Source organism: Mauremys mutica, chromosome 1, assembly GCF_020497125.1.
Source record: "Mauremys mutica isolate MM-2020 ecotype Southern chromosome 1, ASM2049712v1, whole genome shotgun sequence".
In the NCBI taxonomy this organism is placed as follows: Eukaryota; Metazoa; Chordata; order Testudines; family Geoemydidae; genus Mauremys; species Mauremys mutica.
The window spans coordinates 108923795-108936798 of record NC_059072.1 but is presented as its reverse complement, the minus strand read 5'-3'; the positions used below and the strand labels follow the sequence as shown (position 1 = coordinate 108936798).

Genomic DNA, 13004 nt, shown 5'->3' with positions numbered 1-13004 from the left:
TAAAGAGAGGCATTACTTTAATTACAAGAAATATCATTTAACAGGGTATTAGGCACACCTAAGACATGAAAGGACTTGGAGGCTGACAGAGAGCTCTAGTAGAAACAAAGAATGAAGGAATCTGGTATTACAAAAGACAGTGGTTACCAGAGAGAAAGCTGTTCCCGAGAGATGGTTGTTTCTTGAAAAAGCTTTACCATCTGGGAACTTTATATAAAAATCAATAAACAGTCCATGTCACTTGCTTAATTTTGTTTGGTCCAACTAATTGCTCCAAGGCTTCTCGGGAACGATCTGCAAAAAAAAACAACCCACAAGAAAAACAAACATTATTAATGGTTTATAATGTATACAGATACTGTGCAAACAAAATAATTTTGTAATACAAGATGATACAGGAATAATTTATTTCTTCATATTTGTTTAACTTGCCATTAGCACAACATATGGATTTTTTTTTTGTTTGCTTCATATTCTGGGAATGGACATTTGGAAAAAAAAAATCACATTTCAGATACTTTTATAGCTGTAATAGTTCAAAATTGTGCTGTTTTTTCTTTATACACCTCTACCTCAATATAATGCGACCCGATATAACACAAATTCAGATATAACGCGGTAAAGCAGTGCTCCAGGGGGGCAGGGCTGCAGGGCCGGCTCCAGGGTTTTTGCCACCCCAAGCAGGAAAATAAAAAAGCCGTGATCGCGATCAGCTCTACCGCCACCGCTTCAGTCTTTGACGGCAATTCGGTGGCAGGTCCTTCGCTCCGAGAGGGAGTGAGGGACCCGCTGCCGAATTACCGCCGAAGAGCCGGACGTGCCGCCCCTCACCCTTGGCTGCCCCAAGCAGCTGCTTGCTGGGCTGGTGCCTGGAGCCGGCCCTGCGGGGCTGCGCACTCTGGCGGATCAAAGCAAGTTCGATATAACGTGGTTTCACCTATAAAGCGGTAAGATTTTTTGGCTCCTGAGGACAGCGTTATATCAAGGTAGAGGTGTACCTATAATAATAAAGCACCATCAAGCAACCAGACACTAGATTACAAGGACAGATGTTGGCAAGGTAGGGTTTTTTTTCTTTTATTATTTAATAAATACACTCAACAATCCCTCAACCGATTCAGTACTAGTTGGTCTTTTTTTTTTTTTGGTAGGCATCTGAAAAGCTGTGGGTCTTGAGGTGGTTTGAAAGAGAAGAGGGTAGTGGCCTACAGATCAATTCAAGAATAGCATTCCACATACATAGGGCAGCACGGCTGAAGGTGTGAAGATGGTTATGGAAGCTTGAGCTTGATGCAGAGGAAAAAGGAACCAGTGGAAGATTGAAGAGGGTGGGGATGGGAATGAAAGGGTCAGAATGACAAGCAAAGATAATAACCTTAGCACCTTCTTAAGAGGCTTTTCTGGTGCACTAATAAAAAAAAGATCAAACAGATTTTTGCGGGCAATCTGCTTTTTTGTATGTTTAAAGTTTAAGTAATTCCTGGGCTAAGGCCAACATTGTATCCCTATTTAACATTTATATTGTGCTGGCAGGTCAGGGCTTCATTGTTCCAGGCACTAAGAAAAGAGCACCACCTTCTAATGTTTAAGGTAGAAACTCAAAAAGAAAATGAAAGGACCAACAAAACAATTACAAATTAAATCCAGCTGAACCACCTCCAGGGTAAATCCTAACTAAGGCCGCGATAAAAGAGAACACTTAAGCCAGTGTTTAATATTAAAGCATCTGTTTAAGCACCTTCCTGAATGGGGACTAAGATACTTTGAGTCAGATCCCCAAAGAAAACTGCTTTTTCCATCTTTTCATCGACTCAATTCACTTCACATTGCTGGAATGACCGATTACTCTTGCATCCAGGAGCGCAACCATACTTTTCCTAAGGAAGATGCCCAGAGCTCTCCCTCCCCAGCCCTGCACCCAGCTCCACACACTGCCCTCCTGCTGCTCCCACATGAGGCTGAGCTCTCCCTGCCCCACACCCAGCACTGAGCTCTTATTCAGAGAGATGGTCAGGCTGAAGAACACCATCTCCAGCAGGGGCCAAAGGTCTGAGATCCCCAGATCCCTTCCTCATGCATCTCCACTTCCCCAAGTGCCCAAAGTCCTGATCCAATCTGCCTACCCTTCAGGGGACTGGAGGTTCGCAGTGCCCATGGGTGCTGGAAGGATGGCAAAGGTGGTGGTGGGTGGGATGTGGAGGATGAAAAGTAGGAACATGGAGCCACAGTGATACTCAGATTTGGTCTAGCCACCCCTCCTTGGTCATGACAGAAGTGTGGCTGGGACAAATTTCCAGCTCCGGTCAGGGGACAAGGGGAGGGGCTACCCACCCCTCAGTGTACCCCTTGCATCATCGATACCAACTGAGTTTATTCATAGCTTGCTAAGTTTTTACTCTTGATATTAGTTTTACCAACTGCAAAGCCACTATATTAATGCACAGTTAAAAACTGGCATTTTAATAATCACAAAAGACTCAGGAAAGATAAAGTTATGGCTTCCCATGGCAGCTATAACAGTCCTCTTGAGCAGCCTGAATCTCCTCTCACACTAGCATAACTCCACTGACTTCAGTGGAGTTCCTCCTGATTTGGATCTGTGAGAAATTAGAATCCGGTTCCGCACAATGTATTTATTTACCAGTTTCTATAGAGTCAACCACTGTGTGAGGTGGGTGGTACATGGACACACCAGATAGGTCACTTATGAAAACTAAGAACAAATGGGAGGTGGCATAGTCAGGTGGATAGCGGACTAGATTGGGAATCAGAAAACCTGAGGTCCTATTCTCTGGCCTGCTTGGGGATCAAAAAAAGTCACCACTATTGACACCAATATAGTTTCAGCTGCATACAAAGATTGGAAACAAAGCTCAGAGAAATCAAAGAGAAACCCATTAAACACAAAATCCTTTTAAATACGGTATCAATTTTACACAGTAAATTTTCAGAGCAGAACAGCACTTTAAAACCTACTACTTTTGCAACCTCTCCACCAATGCTGCATCTACACCAATATGTGCCTGACCTGTTGTGTCTTGGTTTTGTCTCTGTTCAACTGCCAACTCTTGGAGGCAGGAACCTTGCCTTGCTGTTTTGGAAAAACCCTTGTCTATTTACATCACTGTCATTAATAATCATTTGTTATTTGTTTTCAGGAGCATCCACAACTTGGTAAGTGATTTCAAGACAGAAAAAAGGCACACTCCCTGCGCCATATTTTGGGCTGACTTTGGAGTGAATACTTTGCTGGCAATCTGCTTGATTTGACTAACCTGTTATCAATGGGCATCCATGAAACAGCAGAATATAGATCTCCGGACAGCAGGTAAGGACAGCTTCCACAGCTACATCTGTCAGAGTCACACAGCGTTCCATGTGGATCTCCTATTATGAAAAAAAAACCTGGTAACCACATCCATAACTTCTAAAGCACAACTTTTATGTTATCCATTCTAATGTCATAGATCTGCACAGATGGTGATTTTTAGGTTAAATATCCAGCTCTGTAAACCAACTATGAAAATGAAGTCCTTTTTTATGCCCAAGGATTTCTGAGCAAACATATATTCACAAAGATGGGGGGAGGGATAGCTCAGTGGTTGGAGCACTGGCCTGCTTAAACCCAGTATTGTGAGTTCAATCCCTGAGGGGGCCATTTAGGGAAATGGAGTTAAAAAAAAAACCCAAAAACCTGTCTGGGGATTTGTCCTGCTTTGAGCAGGGGGTTGGACTAGATGATCTCCTGAGGTCCCTTCCAACCCTGATATTCTATGATTTCTAAGAAATCTTGGTACTTAGGTTGAACCTTAGTGGATAACTGTGACAGTCAGGATCCAGACACCCCAAAAGGGGAACAGAAGGTTTAAACTCCAAAAATGAGCACCTGAACCAACTGATCACATACTATATTATTGTGCTATAGAAATGTATTGAGCAAGGTCTTTTATGAAAGCTTGTAATGTTTTGAACTTGATGATCATTATGAGGTATGTATACAGACTGTGGCTATGTAGTTGTGTACATATAAAAACTGAGCTCATAATTTGTGCTGCAACATTCAGTGCCTCCTCACTGTGAGGGAAGTCAGGCAGGGAGGGGCTTCCTCCCCTGCTAGATGAGACTAGCTCCAAACACCAAATATTGTACAGCCCAGGAGAAGACAAATGAGGAGCTATTCAAGTTAATGGGAAAACACTGAAACAACTTGAAACTGAAAAGAAAACCCCAGTCTTGGAAAACTAAGGGTATGTTTACACATAGAGTATGGCTACACTTGCAAGTGTACAGCGCTGTGCTTTGAAGTGTGAGTGTGGTCACGGCGTACTCCACCTCCCCGTGGGGATTAGTTTACAGCACTAGGAGCCACACTCCCAGCGCTGGGGCAGTGTTTACACTGGCACTTTATGGCGCTGTAACTTGCTGCACTCAGGGGGGTATTTTTTCACACCCCTGAGTGAGAAAGTTGCAGCGCTGTAAAGCGCCAGTGTAGCCAAGGCCTTAATATGCTACAGCAGTGTAGTATAGCTGCACTGCTGTAGCATTTCAATGTAGACACTACCTACACTGACGGGAGGGCTTCTCCCATTAGCATAGTTAATCCACCTCCCGTGGGCATAGGTAATCCATCTTCTGTTGACCTACCGCTGGATTTTCCACGATATCAGATGTAAATTCTGAGTGTAGACCAGGCCTAAGAAGGAGGGAGTTTTCCCCACGAAGAAAAAAACCCTGCAAACCATTAAAAGTGGAAGAGGTTTGAGCAGAAGAGCATCCAGAAATTGAAGGACAGCATCTAGGCTGCAAGAGGTCTGTGAAACGCTGGATCCTCCCTACTGTTAGGAGGTACGCTGGAAAGCTGTTCAAAGCCAATAGGTAACTTGTATTAGAAAAGGAAATATTAATGTAATTTAAAAGTGTAAAGCTTAAAGTTGCATTTTTATGTTTATTTTCTGCTCTTTTATATTTGCTTCCCTTGCTGTTTCATTTTTTAATCTGGGATTTTTTTCTATTAAATAAACTGTTTATTTTTATCTCAAACAGGTCTCTGGTGTGCAAAGTGTACGGAATGTATGTGCCAAAGCAAGTTGGTGTCTGGGGGGCTGGTTTCATGCCTTTGGGGGTGACTAACCAGAGGGGAAAAGTCTGAGTGCCTGGTAGTTGAGAGCTTGGGGTGGATGGATTTGGGGAGGCTTGGGACTGGACAGGCTGTTTGGATCATCCTCCAAGGGGTACCTAGGCTGGTGGAAGGCAGCATGAGACCTGTATGCTTGTGGGCTGGATACTGGTGTTAGGGCTTTGTGACATAGCAGCCCAGCATTAGGACACCCAAAGTTACAGGCAGGCAGTGACATAACCTCTTACTGGTCTGGGCGATCCCCAAAACATCACAGTAATTAAATGAGGAAATGTATGTAGTCAAAAAGGAATTAGTATAATCTTATTCTTTGAATCTACTGACCTGTGAAGAATTGTGTCCAGATGTCCAAAGAGGGAATACTGGTAATTGACAAAAAATGATCATCACACGTGTTCTGAAACACTGGTGATGAAAACTTTTATTTAGAGAAAAGGGACATGATTTTTTTTCTTGTGGATCCCAGTATCTCTAGGGCTGTCTCTTAAACTGGTAGCATTTTGAACGAGGGAGAGTTCTAAACAGTGCAGAGTTGAGTGGGATTTTAAAGGTCCCTTCACGAATGCAGCACCTTCTTCCTCACCCGGGGGAAAGACCTTTAAAAACGGCCTTAAATAATCCAAAACAAGAGCCACTGTTCAAATGAGACATGGCTGCTTATGGCTCCAGCCCCACTGTTGAAGCATTGTTGAAACTGCATGCTGAGTTATACCCCGTACAATCCCACTGAGCCGTGTGTGGCAACCAGGTGTTTGTAAATCAGGGCAGAAAAAAAGACTGGGTCCTGAATATAATTCCTTTTCTTATTAAACTGCACATCCCAAGCACCTCTTTACTTTTCAGGTTTAGAGGGAAATGCTCTATTTTAGGGAGAATGAAAAGCCATTTGGGAATTGATGGTCCAGAGCAGTGGCAGGCAAGGGCCTGGATGAGGGCTGGACTCAGCCATTGGTATCAGCTATTTCTTTTTTGTCAATCAAATGGATTCTGGGTCATGGCTGACATCCCAGCCATCACGTAAAATGCTTCCCGGTGGCCTTCTGACGTGCACACAGAGATACCTCACCGCCAAGTCCCTATCCTAGGCAGGGCCGGTGCCATTTTGCACCCTAGTCGAAACTTTCACCTTATGCCCCCCCTCCGGCCCGGGGAGCCAGGGCTGTCCCTAGCTATTTTGGTGCCCTATGCAGCCCCCCCACAGGGAGGGGCTGTGTGGGGCCCCAGGCCTCCATGGGGAAAAAGGGGAGCCCAGACCTCCACGGGGAGGCTGTGTGGGGCTCCGCTCCAGGCCTCCACAGGAGGGGGGGCTGGTCCCAGGCCTCCGTGGGGGAGGGGAGGCTGGCCACTTCCTGCAGGAAGTGGAGTGACCCGGCCCCAGCCTGGTCCACTCCCCTGGCTCCCAGCCGTGCTGCCAAGTGTGTGTGTGTGTGTGTGGGGGCGGTTCTCCCCTCCCCCCAAGCCTGGGAGCCATGGGAGTGGAGCAGGCTGGGGCCGGGTCACTCCACTTCCCACAGGAAGTAGCCAGCCTCCCTTCCTGTTCCCCACAGAGGCCTGGGGCCAGTGTCCCCCCCCCCGCTCCCTTCTGCGGAGGTCTGGGGCCTCAGCATGCTCTGCTCCCCTGGCTCCCAGGCTTGGAGGGAAGGGGGAACCGCCCCCCAGCACTCGCTGGCGGCATGGCTGGGAGCCAGGGGACCAGGCTGGGGCCAGGTTGCTCCACTTACCATGCGGTGAGTGCAGGGTCGGGCCTGGCTGCAGTCTTAAAGGGAGTGAGAGCGGGGGCCATGGGGAAGAGCCAGGGACCCCCCCCCCATGGCAGCTCCCAGCCCTGCGGCACCCCCCCGCCAGTAGCTCCCTGCCCCCCCCTCCGCCTGGGCAGCCCCTCTGCGGCAGCTCCCCACCCCAGCTCACCTCTGCTCCGCCTTCTCCCCTAAGCACGCTGGCGCCGCTCCACTTCTCCCACCTCCCAGGCTTGTGGCGCCAATCAGCTGTTGGCAAGCCTGGGAGGGGAGGAGAATTAGAGCAGGGGCGGTGTGCTCAGGGGAGAAGGCGGAGCGGAGGTGAGCTGGGGCGGGGAGCGGTTCCCCTGCACATACACCCCCGTTACTTGCTGTGGGTGGCCCTCCCCACGCCCCCCTACCCCAGCTCACCTCCACTCCACTGCCTCCCCTGAGCGCACTTTTTGGCACCCCCAAACACTTGGCGCCTAGTGGTTGCACCCGCCCTGATCCTAGGAGGCGGGGGAAGGTTGCAGAGTGATCTCCCACCTCCATCCAGCCAGTGGCCTATGCTTGCCACTGCCATGCTGGAGCCTCCACATTTATTTATTGACAAAGTTTGCAGACTTTTAAAATATTGTGCACAGAATTTATTTTTTTGGTGCCGAATTCCCTCAGGAACATAGGGTGCTGGGCAGTTCGGATGGGGGAGCTGTGAGAGGGGCACTGGACAGTGAGGGGGGGTCTGTGTGGGGGCGATCACTGGGCATAGGGACCTGTGGTGGAGATCTCTGGGTGAGGGGCCACTGGGCATGGGGGTTGCGGGGCATAAGGAGGCGTCGAGTACTGGGCAGGGCGACAGTGTGGAGGGGGACGCTGGCAGTGCAGGGCTGGGTTTGGGGGCACAGGTGGGAGGGAAGTGTAGGGGTTAAGGGTGAAGGCGGCACAATTAAACTGTGTTTAATAAGGTGCATGTGGCAAGTTTTCCAATACTGTAAGCTTATGTTTGCATTACTAAGAGCAAGTCAGGCATAGGGGCACCAGTTTAATAATACTGTGTGGGCTCCATAAATCCTAAGGATGGCCCCACCCACAGTCATGGTAATTGTCCATGCAAATGTAAATGCATAACTTGATAATATAAATAAGATTTTTCCTCTGGAATTTTAAAAATGTACAAATGTATTTGCTTTTAACATTGCTTTGTACTTAGAACAGGTTAGACGAGTTACCTTTAAATTCTTTGAACACATCCCACTAACTAGTGCTATGACACCATTATCAGTCACCTAGAAAAAAAAAAATCCGTTATTGGCATATTGGATTAAAGAATGGCACATACATATCTTTTTAAAAAGCAGTAATTTTGGAAGAACACCAGAAAGGGTGCAATGACGCATCCAGTGCAGTAATGCAACTGATCCCAGAGAAGCAGGGAATGTATTTTCAGTCATTAAACTTACACACTTTTTACATGCCCTGTGCTTTAGACTAAATCATTTAGTTTTCCTCTGAACTGACACAGGAGAGTTATGCAAATACATATTTTTACTCTACTTAGTAGTTTAAAATCTAGACGATAAAGGCATCCTGTTGTAGCACGTTCTTGCTGTATGATCCAGTTGACACTGCCACACTGGGGCTGTATCTACACTAGCTTTCTGTTGAGAAATTGTCAACTATTGCATTGCCACCGGTGCAGTTCTATCAGAGGTAGCAACAACGGGAGCGCTAGTCTAGATACAGCATGGGCATTTTTAATCCAAGGTGTTGAAAAATGACATGCCTGTTTCTAAAATGACTGAGTTGGGCCACAGGGAGATTTTCTGAAAAGGGGCAGCGTAGGCAACTTTTGGCAGTCTTCTCTCGGCTTAAAATTTTATTTCTGTCAGCCCTGAACTAAACATAAAATTCAAATGAAATACACACTTTTTTAAAATATAGAGCCAAATTCACGGCTAGTGTAAGTAGGCATGACTTCATTGACATTTACACCAAAGGTGAATTTGGCTCACTGTAGTTTTGAAACTGGCTCTTTTAAAATGGGGGGACAAGGTGGGTGAGGTGATATCTTTTATTGGACCAACTTCTGTTGGTGAGAGAGAGAAGTTTTCAAGCTACACAAAACTCTTCTAGGTTTGAAAGTTTGTCTCTTTCACCAACAGAAGTTGATCCAATAAAAGATCCACCTTGTCTCTCTAATATCATGGGACCAACACGGCTACAACACTGCACACAACAATCTTTTTAAATGGATCAGGCTGCCTTTAGCTGCCCAAAGGACGAGTACATTGCAATTTTAATCAGTTTTAGAACTGGTTAGAAAATGTCTCCAATGCAGACATACATGCCCATGTAGTTCTTTACATCCAGACAGGCAGACGTTTACTAGAAAGACAGCGTAATGTAAATCTTCAGACCCTTAATGAGAATTTGAAGTTTGCAAAATGTAATACATTCAATCAATGTAATTAACCTATTCATACAATACAGAGGAAAAAGCCCACAAAACCATATCGGCTGCATTTGACTTTTTAAAATCAGAATGTTTTGATGACAACACGTGTCACACCCCAATGCCCCAGCCCCCCAGCCTTGTGTGTCCCTCCCCAACTAAATCCCAAACGAAATCAACCCAGGCGGGCCCCGCACCTCCCCAGGCAACACCCCGTGAAACCACATATGTCCCATCGCCACCTAACACCCCCCCCCAAAAAAGTTTGTATCCCCCTGGGAACAGTGGCCCTTACCTCTGAAGGAGGAAGACCTCCATCCATTCTGCCAACGCTTACGGTTCCACTGGGAGGGAAAAATTTGGGAAAGACGGCTCAGATGGACTACCAATGGGAAGGTACACGGGAAGGTATTCAATGTCACAAAAAAGTTTAACATGCCATCCAAGTCAATGCTCCACTTTGACAGCTGGCATTAAAATATGGTTACAGTGTTAGTCCCCAGACTATCAGCACCTATAGATTGCAGAGGGCAACACCTGGCAACTCTGGCCTATAAAACCCCCTCAAATGGTGTATAAAAACAAGGCAGTGCCAGGCCGCTATTATGAGGTGGGTCAGCACATCTGTTGGGAAGGGGAGGCATTGGAATATGCCCCCACTGCAACACATCTGTTTACCAATGCCTCAGCATGTGTTTGGAGAACCACCAACCCCAGCGTGCTTCTCAACTTGCTGTTAAAATCACAAACACAAAATTTTTCAGTGCATTGGCCTGCCATTATGCAACAGACTGTTAATGTTTCTAACTATGTTGTGTTTAATTTTTCGTAAATAACACCCATTGGCGCACACCCGAGAGCAACTTTCCGTATTCCAGACAAATGCCTCCTCCTTCACGATGTTGCAACACACATTTAACCTATAAAAAGCTGCCTTTGCAACAGCCATCCGGAGGGGGCATCTATGTCAACAGGAAATGTGTTATGCTATGTTACTAATAAAGCCAAAAGTCATTATTGGCTAATGCAGTGGTCTCCAAACTTTTTTGATCGTGCACCCCTATCAGTAAAAAATTTTTGAGCACGCACCCCCTGCTGCACCGGCTCTACCATTTTTGCCAAAAATACAACAACAACAAAAAAACAACACCAGACTCACGCCCGAACTGCCAAAGCAAATAATAATAATAATAATAATAATAATAATTTTGTGCATGCTATATTGCTATTTATGTAAAAAACCAACAGTAACCCTTGCCACCTAAGTGGTGACCCCTCCCAACAAAATGTTGATTCGGGGTCAAGGGGGGGGACTGTCACACTCCAATGCTCCCCCTCCCTCAAGGGATCCCCTGGAAAAAGCAAATCAGCATTGTATATGGCTAACGCTATTGCAAACATCACAAAACATTTTGGGAAGCGTCAAAAGTTTAAGTAAGTGTAAAATGAAAAAATCCTTTGCAGGTCGCAAAAGGCCAGGGGGGGCAGGGGGAAAAGGGTTAACACCATGCTCCTGCTAGGCCCAAAAATAAAACGCTAACTCCAGCCAGCTCAAGGCAACAGCACACATCTAACTCTCGGCTGCCTGCCAAGAAAGGCCCAAAGGCCCCAAATCCACCAACCAGCCATAAAAAAATAAAATAAAAATTCAGCTAAACAAACCTGCAAAGCCCGCCCATAACAAACAAGGCAAACAAAAGCCAGCACAAAAAAAAAAAAAAAAAAACCCCAAAAACCTCCAAAAGCCAACAAAGTCTAGCCGGTGTGTTTTGGGAAAGTCGAGGAGACCACAAAAAGCCGGTTTTAACTGGCACAAAAAGCATCAAAAGCAAAGGTCCCTAAACACCTTCCCCTCAACCCCCCGCCCCCCAAAAAAACTTAAAACCCTCCTAAAAGCTGAAGCAATTCGGAGATCAGCAGCGGACCTCGAACAACCTGGGCCCAGAACAAAACTCCCGTCCACCCTCCTCCCTCTTCTTCATACCTTACACCCAGGCTTGGCCAGCCTCCAGTAAAGTCTGTGTAAGTATAAAAGTGGGTTAGGGCTTGGGGCACTAACACTTTCTTCCTTCCTCTGCGTGACGTGAAAGCTCCCGTCACTCACCGCTGTTATTTTGTTATTTTATTAATAAAGCTTTAAAACTTAAACACTTGATGTGTTTCGTCATCTCCTCCCCAAACGATCCTGTGGCCTCAGCCTGATCACCTGACGCCTCAAGCAAATTGGTAACAAAAATCTGCCACACATGAACCACAAGAACCACAGAAATGCGCTTTGAGTAGTGTGTTTATTTCATCGGAAACCAGAAGTGAGATAAAGACCTATTTATAAAAATGGTAAATTTTGCTTTGTTCATTCCCAGTTAACCTAATGTTACCCCCCTTTCACTCAACTGACTAACCAAAAATACGAGAACTTGTAGATTGTTTCTGTTGGGAAGATACCTTGGTGATGGAGACAGGTACTACTTTAATGCAATTTTGTTTAATTACAAAACTGTACAAAGTCCTGTTTCCCTGAACACAAGAGGAACCAAACAACAGAAGGTTATTTCCTTGCTCACAGCCCCCCAATCTCATTTAGCCAGCATCCAACCCAAAGGCACCCTTCCATGCTTCTCTCAGGCCACACAGTGGATTTTTTCCATGCTGCATCTGGAGTTTCCTCCTTTGTTTCTGTGTGCCTCTCTGTTTGTCTCTCACCCACTCTCTTCGCACTCAGAGATTATCTAGCAAGGCTCCTAGGCCTAACAATGCCTACATTGTTCAGTGGCCTTGGATGTGCCTTTGTTTTGGTCAGGGACTGCTATTATTTCATCAAGGAGCTGAACTATTGCAACTATCTTAAAGGACGTGCAGGGGTAAGACCCACCAGGTGTAAATTAGGCTTAACCCAATTTATAACAAACACCGTGAATTTTTCTCATGGAAATATTCAATAATGTTACATTTTGTGTATGTTCAAGTAATTTGTTCTTTTTTGCTTGTCTACAAATAACACTAATTGTTTTGCCATTTAAGCAGTAAATCTAGCTCAGCTGACATTTAGCTGCTTTTGTAGTATGAGAATTTATTTTTAGTGGAAGTTTTGCCTGAGGAAGGAAATAGCAAAGACCACAGAATTTGTCCGTTAGACTCTCAAAGTGTGATATAATTTATCTGAAACATTTATATGTCACATAAATCAACAGACATTAAACTGCTATGCAATGAAATGAATACAAAACATTAGGGAAAGAACAAGTTAAAAATTACTTAGACAAGTTAGATGTCTTCAAGTGCATTCTAGAATACTCAAGGAGCTGACTGAAGAGATACCTGAGCCATTAGCAATTATCTTTGAAAAGTAGTGGAAGACTGGAGAGATTCCACAAGACTGGAAAAGGGCAAATATAGTGCCCATCTATAAAATGGGAAATAAGGACTGCCACGTTATTGATTTGAACTGGGACCGTATAGAACATGGTTGCACCCAAAGTCCTGTAGTGGCACCAAATAAATAGGGGTCAAATGAGGTGTCTAAGACAAGGTTATAGTTTGCTGGTTATGATTATACTGTCTATATGTGTGTGTATCAATTTTGTAGTTGAAGTTATGAATATTGGCTCTATACTGTCTGTATTTCAAACTTATGCTATGCTTCTGGGAAACATCCCAGACAAGTTGGTGTTAGCTCTGCCTAGCCTGCTTGATGGCC

At 45.4% G+C, this 13004-nt stretch overlaps 1 protein-coding gene across 5 annotated transcripts in view; it reads right to left on the bottom strand.

Annotated features, from left to right (window-relative positions):
• The window catches only part of AMN1 (antagonist of mitotic exit network 1 homolog), a 69315-nt gene continuing 56311 nt past the window's right edge, over positions 1 to 13004 (bottom strand). For all 5 annotated transcript variants that reach the window (XM_045001287.1, XM_045001294.1, XM_045001289.1 and 2 more), the window contains exons 5-7: positions 8085 to 8141; positions 3276 to 3387; positions 1 to 294 (exon numbers count right to left, since the gene is read on the bottom strand). In XM_045001287.1, the coding sequence (XP_044857222.1) occupies positions 221 to 294; positions 3276 to 3387; positions 8085 to 8141 (243 nt within the window). In that variant the 3' untranslated portion in view covers positions 1 to 220. The remainder of the gene's footprint in view (positions 295 to 3275; positions 3388 to 8084; positions 8142 to 13004) is intronic.